Here is a 16,776-nt window from a genome sequence, read left to right as displayed (position 1 = left end):
ACCGCCCGTGCTGTTTATGTGTTTTCTTCCTCTGTCCCCGTCTTTTTTGCGGTCAATATGATTTGCAGTAAGTACCAACTAGGCCAAACTGAAGTTCTTCTAAAATTTATTCTTTGCCACCCAGTTATCATGAACATCAAGACGCAATCAACATAATCATTATAAGACGCAGTATAAAAGGCATAAAATGTGTTTCTACACGTCTAAAAAGATCTAACAAACCGATTTTGTATTAGGTTTGCTTTGATTAAAAATGGTGGGCTGCCTTTTACAAACATCTTTAATTTATGCTGCCTGCCTGAGCTCTATGCCAGCTGAGAGATATTGTTTCTTGTTTTTTTTTTAAGCAATAGCTTTCTTTGGCTCATCTGCCCACTTTGCGATTTGTTAGTTTCTGGCCGTTTACTGCTAGCTTGGAACAGTTGATGTCACTAGGTGTTTCTAAGCACTGAATGAAAGTACTAGACATGGGGCCTATATAACTCTTGTATGGTGGTCACCAATTATGCCTGTCTCTGTTCTCTGTAACCAAAAAATTAGTTTCCTACATAAAACCTGAACATATAATTTTGGCTTACAGCTATCTCTAAAGCATACCAATCTGGAATGGTGAATTACATTTAATGGATTCTTTAATTTACTTTATATTCTTTGATTTAGCCACTCGGTATATGTCATTGTGTGTGTGCCCGTTCTTGGCTACTCCTCCAGAATGGGCATGTCCTCTACAATTTGTACATAAAACTCATCAACCCAAACTAAGCCAGTCTTTATATAGCATCACTTAGGCATCGCCAATAACCAAAGCATTGCTTCATACTGATTCCAACATGTGCATTGGAACTGCATGCAGTATCAACAGGGCTGGATTGAACAGGTTTTGGAAGAATGAAAAGAAGGCATGAACATTTAACAAAAGCTATTGTGAAAACAACAAACATGTACATATGAAAATATGTAATACGTATATATGTTTCATGAAAGGAAATATTTCAGATTCATCCTTATGTAGCATAAAGCTACAAAGGAAACCCATGTGGGTTTCTCAGAAACAAAGCTTCATAGTTGAAGGAAAATTAGTCCTGGTCCAGGATTCAAACCCGGGGCTAATGCCTTTTCGAGGTGGTATCTCTCATATCTGAGCAAACAAGGAAGCTAGCAGATTACAGTGCGAGGGTGAATTAATTGACAACTCGAAGCAGAAGGACACTGCATTGCAAATCAGTTCTGCAAGCTTCTGCAAAACAGAGGACGGTTCATGAAAGGAAAAATTGACATCCACCTGTATGTAGCTCGAAGCTACAAGGGAAACCCACACAGGCTTCTCAGAAACAAAGCTTCGTAGTTGGAAGAAAAATTCGTACTGGTCCAGGACCAATTTTTCTTCAACTGCAAAGCTTTGTTTCTGAGAAACCCGTGTGGGTTTCAGTTCTGCAAGCTTCTGCAAAACAGAGGACGGTTTATGAAAGGAAAAATTGACATCCACCTGTATGTAGCTCGAAGCTACAAGGGAAACCCACACAGGCTTCTCAGAAACAAAGCTTCGTAGTTGGAAGAAAAATTCGTACTGGTCCAGGACCAATTTTTCTTCAACTGCAAAGCTTTGTTTCTGAGAAACCCGTGTGGGTTTCTTTTGTAGCTTCGTGCTATATGCAGGTGGATGTCAATTTTTCCTTTCATGAACCTTCCTCCACCTTGCGTAAGTCCGAAGAGCTGATTTGCTTTATATATGTGCGTACGTGTGTGCGTTGCTACATAGCATGATATGCTGAGAGATGCTTACAAAGCTGCTGCCTACAAAGATATCAACCCAATGTAGGTTCCACCGAATGTTTTAAATTTGCCTTGTGTGCTTTTGCAGACCTTCAAGTTATTTAAGTTGCATACATACTAAATCGTTTCTATTACATTTTCCTTGGGTAATTGCAGGTGCCACCTCCGACCATTGAGTTCACCCTTCCCAGCCCACGCATTGCCCTTGACTGTGCACCCGTGGCTGATCCTCCCTGGATGCCTCAAGTTAAGACTAAAGTGGAAGAAGTTACCATCAATCAGGACCAATCTGTAAGGGGATGCACATAAATTAAATATGGTGGTCTTGAATTGATACCGCAATTTTTTTTTTCTTTAATGGCTAAGTTTGGTAGTTTGAAGTCTTTTGCTTGAAGTTTAACTGCACTCATCCTTAGTAAAAGCACTGAAAAAAGTGCAATTTTCCTAAAACTGCCTGCAACTAAGCCTAGCGATGTAAGACTTCGCCAATTGAAATTAATGGGGCACTTGGAAGGGACGCCAGTGGCTATTTGAGTCTCGTTGCAGTGCACTTCAAGCAGCCTAGCTTCAGTATCTTTTGCAGTGCATAATCTTGTCACTGTTAGTTGAGCCGACCTCATCAGGGACTCCAGGAAGCACTTGCTATACCGCAGGATTTCAAGGGGCATTTTTGATATTTTTGACTGTTTTGATATTTGATATTTGGACTGTTTTGGCTGTTTTGACTGTTTTTACTCTTTCGATATTTTTGACATGATATTTTTCACTGTTCATTTCTTGCATTAAATAAAAGTCCTAGACCTCTAAACTAAGTACATAAAGAACAGCGACAAGCCTCAGAGCACCATAAATAATTTTTTTAACATGTTTTCTGCAGTCAGTTTCAGTTGTGTAACTGGGTGTATAAAAGCTGCTAAAATAAATTATTTATGATGCTCTGAGGCTCGTTACTACTTTATTTAAGGTTTAGGGCACTAGGACCCTTATGTAATGCAAAAAAATGAATAGTAGGAAATATCATGTCAGTAGCCATTTAATTGGAAGGATTTACACAGCTGGTATCACCGTGAGCATCTATCTTGGAGAAAGGTCAAATCTATAAAAAACTTGATGGATTTTTGAAATCAGCTTTTGCAGCTCATCATGAGCTAACACAAATATTGGTACCTCAAAATTTCACTAGTAGCAAAGTCTGCGCCAGTGGTAAGTTGGCTGTACATATTGACATTTAACCACTCCTGAAACCAGTCCTGAACCACTTCTTGGGCTTGGTGAAGAAGCATAGTCTACAGATAACTTGCCTTGCTATGAACATCTCAGCCAAGTTCTCCAGTTGTGCACCATACATGGAGCTCGCAAGTGGAGCGTGAAGTTACCTTTCTCACAAATGCTTCCTTTTCAACAGGAGCCTGCTCCTCCCTCTTTCCTGGATGCTTTAATTCATAATACAGTGGATTCCCATGCATGATCACTATTGGCCAATAGCTAGCACTCGAAGCCATCAATCAAGAGAGATGTTTGGATCTGTGTGCTTCTTCCTATTGTTACTGTGTATACTTATTGATGAAGTTTAATAAACAGGCTCAAGTAAGTGAAAATTTGCTTCCAAATTTCGATAATGATTGCATTCTTCCAGAAGAGACTCTCGTCTGCTCATGCTCAGCCGCGGAAGCCTGCATAGAAATTAAACTTTGGCCACCCTGCTTATAGATGTCGTAGCCGTTGGGTCTCGTCAATTTTGACTAGTTTTGAACTCTCAGCTAGCCTTGAACCACGCAGAAATTATGGCCAAACCACACGCACGCTTTCCAGTGGGCGCTCACTCCTGGCCGCTCCTAGTTAGATACCCTGGCAGACTGTTGATAGCGCTTCAAGATGTGCAAGTTGAGTGTGGCTACTATCTGTCAGACTCAAACTCTGTCATGCGTGAAGCAAATGGTGCGCATGTGCAGTACAGTTGCATGTAGCTGCAGTCTGCTATGTAGCCTAGATACCGTGGCCGCCGCGGGGTGTCGCGATGAGTTCATCGGTTGAGCACACTGCGGCTCGCAGAGGACAACCGTGTTTGGGTCACGTTCGGTGCGTCATAGGTGCCAAAACTTGAAGTAGTGGCATCTATGTTGACATCCAAAATAAATTTTAAATGCATGCCAAGGTGACATTGAGTAAACGGAGTGTTGTGGGCATGCCCCACTCTGCCATAGCCTTCGCAGTGCAAGGAATTGAAGAAGGAGTGGAAGCACCGCGAAGGCCTTGTTTGATTGCCAATAACTCTGCTAAGAATGGGCTGGGGTGCGTTTGACAGGCATTCTCAGGTCATGAACAGAAGGTTGCCATTACCCCTCAAGAGAAAAGTGTATAACAGCTGTGTCTTACCAGTACTCACCTATGGGCCAGAAACCTGGAGGCTTACGAAAAGGGTTCTACTTAAATTGAGGACAACACAATGAGCTATGGACAGAAGAATGACAGGTGTAACATTAAAGAAATAAGAAAAGAGCAGATTGGGTGAGAGAACAAATGCGAGTTAATGACATCTTAGTTGAAATAAAAAAAAAGAAATAGGCATGGGCAGGGCATATAATGAGGAGGGAAGATAACCGATGGTCATTAAGGGTTACGGACTGGATTCCAAGAGAAGGGAAGCAAAGAATGGGATGGGAAGAGAATGGGATGTGGAGGCCTATAGTGCCTTCAGACTGGAAAGAATAGGAGGAGGGAATGGTGATGAAAAGGAAATGGGAAGGGTTGGGGGGGCCTATAGGAATGGGATGGGAAGGGAGTGGGATACAGGGGCCTATAGTGCCTTCAGACTGGAGAGAATAGGAGGAGGGAATGGTGATGAAAAGGAAATGGGAAGGGTTGGGGGGGCCCTATAGTAATGGGATGGGAAGGGAATGGGATGCAGGGGCCTATAGTGCCTTCAGACTGGAAAGAATAAGAGGAGGGAACGAGGATGAAAAGGAATGGGAAATGGGAAGAAAATGGGAAGAAAAAAGGGGTGGCGGGCATTATGTCTCTTTACTCCGAAAACGGGCAGTACTTCCCAAGGAAACATGCAGGAAGAAGTTGCATCAGCAGGACATGAAGATGTGTTGGCAGCAGGTGCAGCTTGCCCGAGGCCTACTGCATGGTTTTCAGAGAAGTGTAAGTGGCAGAAGGCTCAGAAAAACAGGCTGCAGTTTGTCAGCATGGTTTCAGCAGAGCTTTGAGGCAAGGTGAAGGGAGGATCCAGACAGGAAATTTGCGTATATTTAAGCACAAGTGTGGCCTGAGGCATTGCCGGGCAGTGATTAGAGGTTTTGGTGCCAACACTGGCAAAAAAGTTACACATTTTAATTAATTACTAGTTCTGTCTTCTTAACACTTAGCTGTAGTTACATAAACTTTCTCCGCATTGTCGTGCATGTGTCATTCCATCATTTCTTTTGTCCTTGTTGCGCTGTATTAGCGGTTGCTAACAAGACTTTTTGTTACTCTGTGTTGCTTTGTTTGTCACCGCCTTCTATGTTTTCTCATGTTCTGTGATTCTTTGCAGCGATCATTTGTAACAGCGACTCAGACTCGCCGCAAGCAGCAGATGGAGCTCATCCACCGAGCACTTCAGGCCGAAGAAGAGAAGAAATGCAATGAGAGGGAAAATTTTCACATCTCCTCTGTTGCTGTCAATGTACTTTCAGCCTATGAACCAGCTCTGTTCCATGCTGTCGACGAGCATGAAGAGGGTAAGCTGCACTATTACATTGATCCTCTGCCAGTTTTTACAGCCCTAAGAATATCTTTTCTGCTGTTATCACTGGCAGTATTAGTGTGTTTCTATGTCAATGACCACTGCATTTTGTATTTGTTTCTGTGTCCAGTTTTGTGTCCAGCCCATTTGCAAACATTTGGCCTTAAAGCTTTTTTGGTACATAGCTTGTGAAGTACTGAGCCACTTACGGCGGAAAAATTTAGCTGCAGACGAACTGCTTTTATGTGATGTGGAATTATGTTGTTGGAATTCTACACCTTGCTTGCAAATAGCTTGTAGTTGACTGCTCTTCTTTCTTTCCTTCATTCTTTTCTCCTTCCTTTCTCTTTTTTTTTCTTTGGTTTATTGCTTACTACAGGAGATGAAGACCAGACAGCTGAACGGTTATCTGCTCATCCTATACAAGTGGCACACGCCTTGTTTCCATCGTGTCTCTGTTCAGCAGCAGTGTATATTATCAACCTGTTGAATGATGCCGAGGTCAGCTCTGATGGAGTTGCAGGTAGGTCACCCAGCTACCGCATGTGCATGTTATGTGCCACGTGATACATAAAAACTTGCAGTCAAAACTTCATGTTGTCATTAGTGAAAAACCTCAATTTTTTTTTGCCCTCTTCATGTGCAGACTTTGCATGGCGCTTGAATGTGCATGTTAAAGTTATGATTATATGCCTCAGTTGTGAGGAAATATCCCCTCTCCCCCCTCTCCCCCTGCTTCCTTTATTTTCTGATGGTATATTTTACAGGAGGCTCCTAACTGCAGATGTGACTGTCATATTTGTACTGACTGGTATTTTAAGTGCAAGAAAATGAACTTCTAAAGCACTAGCCATAATTTAATAAAATTTGATGGGTAAATTTACGCTGTCATTATGGGGCTCACGGCTGAATTTTATTATTCTGTAGTCATTCAGTCCCTACATTTGCTCGGACAACAGCAAGGCTTTAGACTGGGCTAGTTGGCATTTCATGTTAGTACAAATCACAGTGCACATTAGGACAAAGAATAAAAAAGACGAAAATAATACACTTTTACCAAGTTATGGCCCTGCTAATAGACTGTCATTATGAAATTAAGGAATGACGTGCAATATTTATGCCCCAGATTGTTTGAATAGGGCCCATTGTACGTGACTAACTGTAAAAAATTTTTCATGTCGCTTTTTTCTTGCAAGAAAATTAAGCAATTGTTCAAATTGCACAACCCTTTCTTGCTTTACACTATGCCTTAAGTATGTCTTTATTTTACTATAAAACAAGCTACAATAAGAAAATCTGAGTCCATACTTGCATTTATGAATAAATAATAGTCCACAAAACAGCAATAATTTAGATAAATTTTGAGTAGTACAGAAACTATAGTACTTCTGAATTTGGACTGTGCAAGTACAGCTTGAAAATAGCAATTCCTCTTGCGGGGATCATCGTTAAGCGAACGAAAGTGGATTGCTGATTTTCAAAAGCTGTGATGTCAATAATATTTCATGAACATAAGCGTGAATAATGCAAAAGCACAAAGTGCAGAGTGTAATCAGTATATTTGAAATACCACTTTACTCAATTTCTCTTTTTGTGTGTGTGTGTTTGTGTGTGTGTGGTCTTGACTGCAGTGCATGCATTTTGCTGCTGTCCACAAAGTTGCAGTTTCACTTCGTGGCTGTGGTAGTACATTCCAATAGGGGCACAATGCAAAGAAGCTCACATGCTTAAATTTAGATGTTTGATCAATGCAATGCCCAGAGGGTCAAAATTTATCAGAAGCCCTTCCCTGTGCAATCTCTCATAGCCAAGGGAGTGCTTGGAGACGCTCCGTCAATGAAACCGAGCTTTAGATGTTGAATAATTTGCACATTCTCGCTGGTAGGTCCATATTTACAGTGTGGAAATTGAGCTTTCTGTAATCAAGTGAACACGTGCTGACTAGTTGGTTGAACATTTTGAACTAGAGAACAGCATGAAAGACTAGAACGTAAAAGTGCCACACAACAACCACGGAGGCACACAACAACACAGCGCTACATATGGTTGTTGTGTGCCTGGAATCTGGAATCTGGAGTTTCTGGAATCGTGCAGTGACTCCTTCTAATGTACTTGCTGGATAGAGCCATCGAGTTTATACACTTGCATTTCATGCAGTGTACGAAGTGGCCTACAAAGTGATTTGGAACTGCCTGGTGGAAGATACGGCACTGTTCCTGCGTCACTTTTTGGAGAGGCTGACCCGCGAGAAACCAGATTCTGTGATCCAAATTCTGCGACGTCTGCTGCGCTTTGTGCCTCGGCTACCAACACAAGCAGCACACACACTCTACAACTACCTGGTAACTGTGCAATACTATTACACATTGGTCATGTCTCAAAAGTAGATGAATGTGACAGGTTGCTAATAGAATAATTAGCAATGTAGTGAAGGGCAGTCAGGTCACGAATTTGCCACGAGTGAGAATTATTGCATTCTGATAATGTGCACAAAGTGCATAAATCTGCAATATCTCTTTGTGTTTAACTTATTGCTACCTGCAACTCTCTTACTCCACACTGGTTTTTATGTTTGGAAAAGCTGCTATGTTGGTTTCTAGGTCATGCTTCTGCAGTGTCGCATTGCCTATCGAGGCAAAGAAATGTAGATAATATAAAAAATTGGAAAAGCTGGAGGTTAACCAGAAAAAAGAAGAAGCCTGATTAACTGCCCCACACTATGGAAAGAGGAGGAGGGTACAGAGAGCTTAGAGAAAGACCTATCGGGGTGAAACTAAATATTCTTAAATGCACGTCAACTCAACGCCCTTCTTCAGCCTGAAACTCAACTTGACTTGCTGAAGATGTCACTGCTCTTCTGTAATGCCTCCCAGTGATCCGAGAGTAAAATTTCTTTACTACAAGCTTTCAGTGTCAACTGGATTGGAGGGAGCTTCTCGACGAACTATTCGTTGCAGGATGACTAGGAGTATGAAGCACAATGCTCACTTTAGCTGAAACATGGTGCTTTCTCCCTCTAGGAAGTGTTGGAGAAAGTCTTGAAGTCCAGGGTTGTTCATGAATACTGGATACTGCCAGGCAACTGCCAGGCTAAACAACAGAACCACTTTCATTGCAGCAGTTGCAACTTGAGCACTTGTGCATGCATTGAGGTTCCACAATTCATTTGCAGGTTGGCTACATTATGTTTTACATTCGAGCTCCTGTGGAAGGTGGAACAGAGCTGATTGCCAATGCTATTTCAATACTTTGGCTGGTAAGTGCAGAGCTTTAACATGCTAATATCTATGATCAATAAGGGCTGCAATAAATATATATAAAATATTAGACAAAGTGATGTTCAAAGAGAAAGTATGTATCATGCAGATTCATGAGCTTGCTGTACCTGTAATACTTTAATCTTATCATACATGTTATACACTTGTAGCTTTACTGAGTCATCACCCTGTAATTAATTCATTGCCCTTAGTATTATAGGACAAGTATAGACATTTAACACTGTGATAAGCTGTAAGGGTTATATGTGAACATTTAGTTTTGCTTGTTGGGTATCAGCTTGTTGCTGTCACTGTTAACTTCTAAAAAGTCACCTGACATGAATGAAGGTCATAGCAACTTGTTCCATTATAAAGATTATCTATGTTTTTATTGTTATTTCTTTATGCTTTAGGGGCAGAAAATAGACATCTCTGCTAGAACTTCAAGCATATTAAGTCAGTGTTTAGTGTATCTACCAGACTGAATTGAGCAGTTGTAGGAGAGCTGAACTGGCATGTTGATTTCAATTGTGTGGCATGCTGTAGAAGGCTGGTAAAGGGTGTGTATCAGTTACCCAGATTATTCCGTCACTAAAAGACCCCCTGGCACTGTTCTGTGTGCTTGCAAAGAACCCTGGGATATGTGTTTCTAGTTCACTTACCCGATACCTATCACTATTGTTCTCAAGGTTGTACCCAGTGTTCATGGACTCTACTTGAAAGACCTCAAGCAAGTGCTGAGAAAAGAGCAGTGCGATGTGAGTTGGAATTTAATATGTATCTGCTGCTCCACACCACTCTATGTAGTAACTTAGCCCAGAAGTCTCATGTTTCTTCTTCTTTCAGGCTACCTTATTGATCACGGCAAATGTTCCAAGTGCCAAGAAGATTATTGTGCATGGACCTGATGCAGGTGGCATCCCGTCACAATTTCCAATTCATGAGGTATCCAACATATGACTTGTTGTTTTGTACACTTACATGGATGCTGCTCATTGGCAGGAAATATGTCTGAAATGTGGCACAACTGTACTTGTAAAACTTGTAATTGCTATGGTTTTGACTTAAAGGTGAGAGTTCTTCAGTGCTGTGCTTACATTCAAAATAATTGAAATGAGAAAGTTGGCCTTGGTTTCCTTCACTTTACATGCTGCGGTGACGCAGTGGCCATAACACCCTACTGCTGTGCACATTGTTTTGAGTTTGATTCTCTGTTCCATGGTTGCATTCTAATGGGGGCAGAATATAAAAATTCTCGTCTACTTATATTTAACATTTAAAAAAAACCTCGGTGGTCAAAATTAATCTGGGGCCCCCGACTATGGCGTTTCTCACAGCCCCAGTGTTGCTTTGGGACAATCAATCAATCAATCAATCAATCAATCAATCAATCAATCAATCAATCAATCAATCAATCAATCAATCAATCAATCAATCAATCAATCAATCAATCAATCAATCAATCAATCAATCAATCTTATTACAAAAATATTTTAAACAATTGTGAATTGTTATGTTATGGTTGCATTGTGTCATAGCATACTTTTCAAGGTGTATGAACAGCACACAAACGGAGACAGAAAAGCTACCACACGGGTGCTGGCATGGTGTCTCCCTTGTCTGTGTCCTCATTTTCGTTGCTATTTCCATGTCTTCTACGATGGACCAAGAAGGACCAAGTAGAAGAACATTCTACTGAGAAATAAAATGACAGCTTCCTTTCTGCTGTAGCTGTCACAGAGAGGTCCATTAAGTTAGTGTACTTTCAAGCACTGCACAACAATATTTATGTGTATGTGTGACTGCCATTTGTTGGTTCTTATATGGTGAGCACTTCCGAATTGTACTCACACTTTTCTTCCTCCGGACTTTACTTACGCTTGTCTTTCGTTTCTTTTCCTTTTTTTTATTCTAGGACACCCAGTTTCTTCATATTCTTCAAGACAGCCTTGATTTTTTTGGTATTGAAGAGAATCAGCATAACTGCTACTTCCTTGTTGATACAAAGACAAGTATGTGTGCATCACTTCAATTCAGATTTATTTATGGTCACTCTGTCTGGATCTTCTGAATTTATTGCATTTGAACTTGTGTTGGTTATAACAGTGTAATCCAGTAGCAGAAAATTGCATTCAGATAAATAATGGCTGTGAGTCTTCTCTAAGACTGTTATACTTTGGAGCATGAAATTAAGGGGTCAAGATTAATGCAGAACCCTTAGCTGTGGCATTCCTCATAGCTTATATTGTAACTTTGAGACATAAAATCCCATCAGTTATTGTTGGGAGTGCTCAGTTTTGTTTCTCGTCTTTACTCTTTCATTGTAGTATTTTAGTTTCTCATGAATAAAGCTGCTCACAATATGTAATTTCAAGGTCTGCAAGTTTTTGACTTATAGCGAATATAGTGAATAAGATTAATGTCATATGTGTGCTTTGTAAAAAGTGTAATCATATTGCCAAGCAACCACAGAATATGTAAAACAGTTTCGCTGCTTTGATTTTGTGAGCAGAACAGTTGTCATTTACACGATTTGCTTTCTTTTTGTCCTGCAGACCAGATGCACAATCCAAGTGCATTTGTCCGAGACTTCTATTTCTTCAAGCGGTCCCAGTATCCTCAGTTATCATTGGTGAAAATGGACCCTGATGAAGCCTTTGAAGCAGGGCAGCAGGAGGCATTCTATCTGCATTTCATCGAAGTTGGAAAGGTAGCACATCTTCCATTTCATTATTTTCCAGGCACATTTTGTGTGTCATGCACTTAATGCTATGACCCTTGAAAGATGCACATCATCAGCCATGAGGCCAGCAAATGGATCATAATCTATTTTTGGGAATTGGCCAGTTGTGAAAATGTGAGAAGCCTCATTTGAATACAGGTCTTTCAATATTCTGTGTTAGTGTGGCTGTGGGGGGGGTCTCAAGCACTCTGGGACACAGTACACTTATGAAAACAAACAAAAGGGCATTTATTGTACCTTATATACGATAAGGAAGCTAGCCGAAACACAACAATGTAACCCGCTTATGGAATGCACTGAGAAATTGACGAATTTATACTCATGACGTAGAGATACCTAGAGAATATGTTCGCCCCGTGCCAGACACACAGCCTAAGTAGATCATGAGTGAAGTCTCACGAACAGAGGCAGATGCGAGTAAATGGGAAGGCATCCATGGGATGGTCCCTTGAAGTTAAACGCACGCAACAAGGTCCCGCAGCTAAAGAGAAGGAAACTAGTTCCTCTTGCGCCCAAGTATCCACGCCATCAGATGGTGCTAGCACTGCACACTCGTGCCATTTCTCGCATTACTGCACAACTACGCCAACTTTCTTCACGCCACGTGCTATGTGAGGAAACAGAATTCCAAGAGGCGTGGGAGTCATGCAAAGAAAACAACATCATAGGATGTGAGAGAGCTGAGCGAGCCCACATGTGTCATATAAGATTGCTTTGGCTTCTTTCTCTGTAAACTGGATTATAATGCACATCCTTTTCAGACATTCTTGTTCTTGTCATACTTAGTGTTGTATTTTGTGTGGGAAAGCAGTGGCAATGAATGGAATGAATAGCTCTGTGACATAAGGCTTTCATGCACTCCTGTATCTTCACAAAGGCCAGCAAAGGCTATAGACGTGCATTTCGGTGAGGATAATACACCCTTTTCCTAATTGAGAAGTGCGCATCTCTGCATTGTATACTTTCCCAAATAATTGCGGTACCAGCTATGCTTCGCATGCTGAGACTTGTCTTGTGCGCCATTCATCACAAAAACCACGTTTAAATTTTTGACGTAAGCAAACCGTGCATGTACTTCCTGATAGAAGAAATGGATAAGGCGCCATTAGCTTAGCGAACAGCCTTATGGGAAAGCTAGCTTTGCAATTATGAAAATGGTACGTCGCTTAGGAAATAACATTTCAGAAGGTATGAAGTGGAATTTCGCTTCAGATAGCTGTTTTTCTTCTATTAACTGCATGTTGTCCAAGCATGTTTAAGACCCCAAAAAATGTTGTCATATGATGTTTCATTAGAAAATGTGCTAGGTGTATGTTTATGATTGAAATTGTGATATTTATGAGTACTGGCCATTTTTTTTTTCTGCTGTGTTATCTCATTTACACACTTTTTTTTTCTTTCTCTTGCACAACATTGTTTGGCATCCATGAACTTTGTTGACAAAATCATTTATTTGGTAGTAGCATAAATAAAGCAGTGATTTAGGCAGCAGGATGATTCTTTGCATTCATATTTATGTATCAAAATAGTCCGCAAATATCGTATTGCACATCTTGCAAAGCAAGCACCAATAAGCTTATGTCCTGGGCTCCTGAGTGCATACAACTATAATATTTCTAAACGCTTGTTGTTTACAACGCTTTATTTTGTTCCTCCTGAATTTTGGCGGGAGTTCTTCACACATCAATAATACTGTACATCATTTCACTGTGCCAGGTCCTGATGAGTCTGGCCATTCTACGAACCAGCCATCAGCTCGCTCCCAGAGTTCTATTTCTACATGATGAGCTGACCAAGTTACCATCATTTCCCCGCAAAGCTCTTGAGGCTGACTTTGAGCTGTACACCGGCAAGTCTGGAAAAGTAAGTCAGTAAATGCTGAGCCAAAGCGTATAATCTGAGCCACAGTGGTTAAGGCAACACATGGTGCAGGGTGCATATGCATGATAGACCGACAGCTCTGACTACGCTGGCTATGCATTGTACAGTTTATGTGGTCTCGGTGTTAACTCTTCGACTGGATGATCAGCATTGTCGACCCCATAAAGGTGTCCAAAAAAATGTGCATGCTTATGTGTCACGAGTTGTAACTTTCATTATCTCTTTAGACCTGCAGGCTTAGCGTGACAGTTGTGATTCAGAACTGTATACCCATGAGCAAAGGGAAATGGACCACAGGGTCACCAAAAAAACAGAATTTCTTTGTAATTAACATGCATAAATGAAAACTGATGTGTGCACTAGAAAATTCATAATGACAAGTTTGGATTGCAGTCTTTAATTTCAAATTCCATTAACTGACAGAGCAGAAAATGAGTTTTATTGCGCATTCTTTGGTCCATATACTTTTGCTCATGGGTGTATGTGAGGATAGCGTGCAGAATTACATTTTTATTCTGTGCATCAGTGCAAAGTTTCATAGGATGCAAAGATTTTGGAATGATTAGTAATATATATGTCTCCACAGAAGTTGCTCATTGCCCAAAGGAGACCACCACTGCTATGATATTGCCACATCCAATACATGGCACGTAGAGAAAAATGAAGATCTCGCGCATTGCAGGAGAGAAGATGAAGTCCCTGCCTAATCATTTTTAAGTTTGTGTAATTAAACTGTCCTGCCCTGTTTTCCCAGTTCTTGCTGCTTGTGAATCATAACAATATGTGATCATATACATTTACTTTTCTCATCCCCTATGCCCTGTAAAGTTATGGCATGGCAGTGTTAATAGGGAGTTTTAGAAATGGCACACACACAAGTGTGTTTGCGTGCCTTAAGTCCAACATCCTGCTTGCATTCTTTCGTGCTTTTTTTGTATTCTTTTAATACGTTTTTGCATTCTTTTGTATGTCCGGCGGTTTGTGTCCCCTAACTGTAGCATACAACTGTAGCAGACAGCATGGTATACAAACAGTGAAATCAGCTGTGTACCTTTAGTGCATATCATGCTTAATGTTTTGTAATTACTTCATGTTGTTGTTTCTCTGTTCTCTTAATGTGCTTGCTTATATATGCCACTAGATTTTGCTGCACACAATTTTTTTTCTACTATCGCATTGTTAAAAAAATATTGCGTGCTTTTCTTTCCAGGAACTTTTAGGGATGGACACACTGCACAAAATGGTGTGGGTCAAAGTAAGTTTCTCAAAAGTATTTACCTATTAGAGCATCTGGTAGGTAAAATTATGGCTTATATCTGGCTCTGTCAGTTTTTGGCAGACAGAATGGTTATTATCATAACATTATAACTATTACGGACAGGAATACAACTGTATTTTTGAACCCTTGCATTGCAGCTGGGCTGCAAAACATGTAGGCTTAACAATACATGATGCTCTGTGAAGACTACTTCCACTCCAACAAAAACAGTACCAAGTCACGACAGTGCTAAATAAGCATTTAACAGTAACCTGACATGTATACAAAAATCAGTGTGGTTTTATTCTTTCAGTTAATGGCCCGAATGTTTGAAGCGATGGCTGGATTTTTTGCCCATTCATCAGACATCCATTTGTTTCTGAATGTTCTGAATGGAGCTCTCGTTCTACACCCTGAAGATGCCAGCATTCTGCGTCTCTGCATGGCTACCTACATCAATGCTGCGCACCAATTCAGGAACATCTTTGCTTCTAATGGGTGAGCCATTCTACCTTGTTATGCAAGGCTACAGTTTGGCTTCCATGGGTAGCCAAACTGCAGCCTGTGAGCCACATGTGGTTCTTCTCAGGTCTACTTGCAGCTTTTGGTCAGCTACTTGGTCAGGCAGTCACTGTCTTCCCTCATCAAAATGAGCAGTATTATGGTAGCTTTTGTTGGTCGAAGTAGGAAGTTTGCACAAGCTTGTGCATCTACAGTGTAACCTCATTAAACCGTAGTTGGCTGGAGCTCAGAAAAAGTATGTACTAAGTGGTAGTACTGCTTAACCGAAATAGCATGAGATCGTCCATTTACCTGTCAAAAACGGAACTTAGAGAGAGTGCGATGAAAGGCCAAAAATATGCAGTATTTATTCACTTCGCGCGACAAAAGTGCGTTGTTTTCATTTGATGCCGTGGTGGCCTAGCAGCAACGATAGCGGCCTCAAACTTACTGAAGCTGCCAGCCAGCTTTTCAGCCAGCCCTCTCTTCTTGGCAAACACTCGCATGACAGATTCCTCGTTGGCATTGCATATTCTTCGTGCACGGGCACAGCAGCACTACAGAAGTCACGGGGCACCTTTTTTATTGTGGGGTGCTGTTCTCGTCGCGACGATTGCATTCATGAGGCTGATGTAACATGCAGCTTGTGCCACTGTTGGAACTGAATCACACATGCTGTCGCTTTCTGTGTCGTCCTCATCACTGTCATTAGGCGATACTTCGGCAGCAGAGGCAACAATAGAGAAAGTCAAACCTCGTAGCCCACATCTTTTCGCAGTCGCAGCAGCGCTTTCGAGCAGCTTCTTCGCATTCCAAATGCCTTACAGTGTAGTCAACCGTAGATCCCTGTCACGTGCCAGCGCCGAGTTCTTCGTGTCACGTTCGATAGCACGAACGATTTCCAATTTTTATTCTATGCTGAGCACCCAGCGTTTTTTTATTCGAGCTTCGGCATGATGCGAGTCCTTGCTATGACCTCGTGGTTCTTGCTTGCACGATGCCGAAATGATGTTGATGTTGATGTGGCTTCGCGCACAAACGCACAGGGAACTTGGAGGCCGTTCCAATCTCGGAGGCTTGTTGTTCTGACGGGCCACCCGATGGGGATGACGCACCGCCGTGATTGCGCGACGAAAAGTGGAAATGCTACACGTTAACCAATACGTATGCAATAAGCTAGTACGCTTTATGCAGATACAAAACGCATCATGTTCAATGGCCACTGAGTCGGGATTTGACTTCATTACTTTTAAAACAAAAGTACTGTTTAAGTGGGTACGGTTTAACGAGGTTTCATTGTACTACCTTCAGAAAGTAGACAAATGTTTCTTAGCAGGGAGAACCAGACCTTAAAAGGCAGCCACCGAGTTAAGGTCTGAAACTTCAATTTTTTGCTCTTGAGCGACGCGATAAAGTGACTTCTTTTGTGGCTCTTTAATTATGTCTATCTGGCCACTTGTGACATAATGCAGCCAAACATCGCTGTAACAAAGTGACCTCTGACATTATACCTTCATTATATCCTATACAGTGGAACCCCGATTATACGACTTTCTCGGGACCTCGAAAAAGCATCGTAAAATGCGGGCGTCGTAAAATCCGAACATAAATTATGCCTATAAAAATACTACTT

The 16,776-nt window shown here is 41.3% G+C and overlaps 1 protein-coding gene across 2 annotated transcripts in view; it reads left to right on the top strand.

Annotated features, from left to right (window-relative positions):
- Positions 1 to 16,776, top strand: part of unc80 (unc80, NALCN channel complex subunit) — a 167,587-nt gene that overhangs the window by 86,383 nt on the left and 64,428 nt on the right. For both annotated transcript variants that reach the window (XM_065429703.2, XM_065429704.2), the window contains exons 33-44: positions 1,930 to 2,064; positions 5,312 to 5,498; positions 5,883 to 6,026; positions 7,661 to 7,845; positions 8,676 to 8,759; positions 9,450 to 9,518; positions 9,607 to 9,705; positions 10,676 to 10,772; positions 11,316 to 11,470; positions 13,220 to 13,366; positions 14,595 to 14,639; positions 14,956 to 15,140. In XM_065429703.2, coding sequence (XP_065285775.2) covers positions 1,930 to 2,064; positions 5,312 to 5,498; positions 5,883 to 6,026; positions 7,661 to 7,845; positions 8,676 to 8,759; positions 9,450 to 9,518; positions 9,607 to 9,705; positions 10,676 to 10,772; positions 11,316 to 11,470; positions 13,220 to 13,366; positions 14,595 to 14,639; positions 14,956 to 15,140 — 1,532 coding nt within the window. The remainder of the gene's footprint in view (positions 1 to 1,929; positions 2,065 to 5,311; positions 5,499 to 5,882; positions 6,027 to 7,660; positions 7,846 to 8,675; positions 8,760 to 9,449; positions 9,519 to 9,606; positions 9,706 to 10,675; positions 10,773 to 11,315; positions 11,471 to 13,219; positions 13,367 to 14,594; positions 14,640 to 14,955; positions 15,141 to 16,776) is intronic.

This window comes from Dermacentor albipictus, chromosome 1 (genome assembly GCF_038994185.2).
Source record: "Dermacentor albipictus isolate Rhodes 1998 colony chromosome 1, USDA_Dalb.pri_finalv2, whole genome shotgun sequence".
NCBI lineage: Eukaryota > Metazoa > Arthropoda > Arachnida > Ixodida > Ixodidae > Dermacentor > Dermacentor albipictus.
Note: the sequence above shows the minus strand (reverse complement) of the source record. Positions and strands in the feature narration are given on the sequence as shown.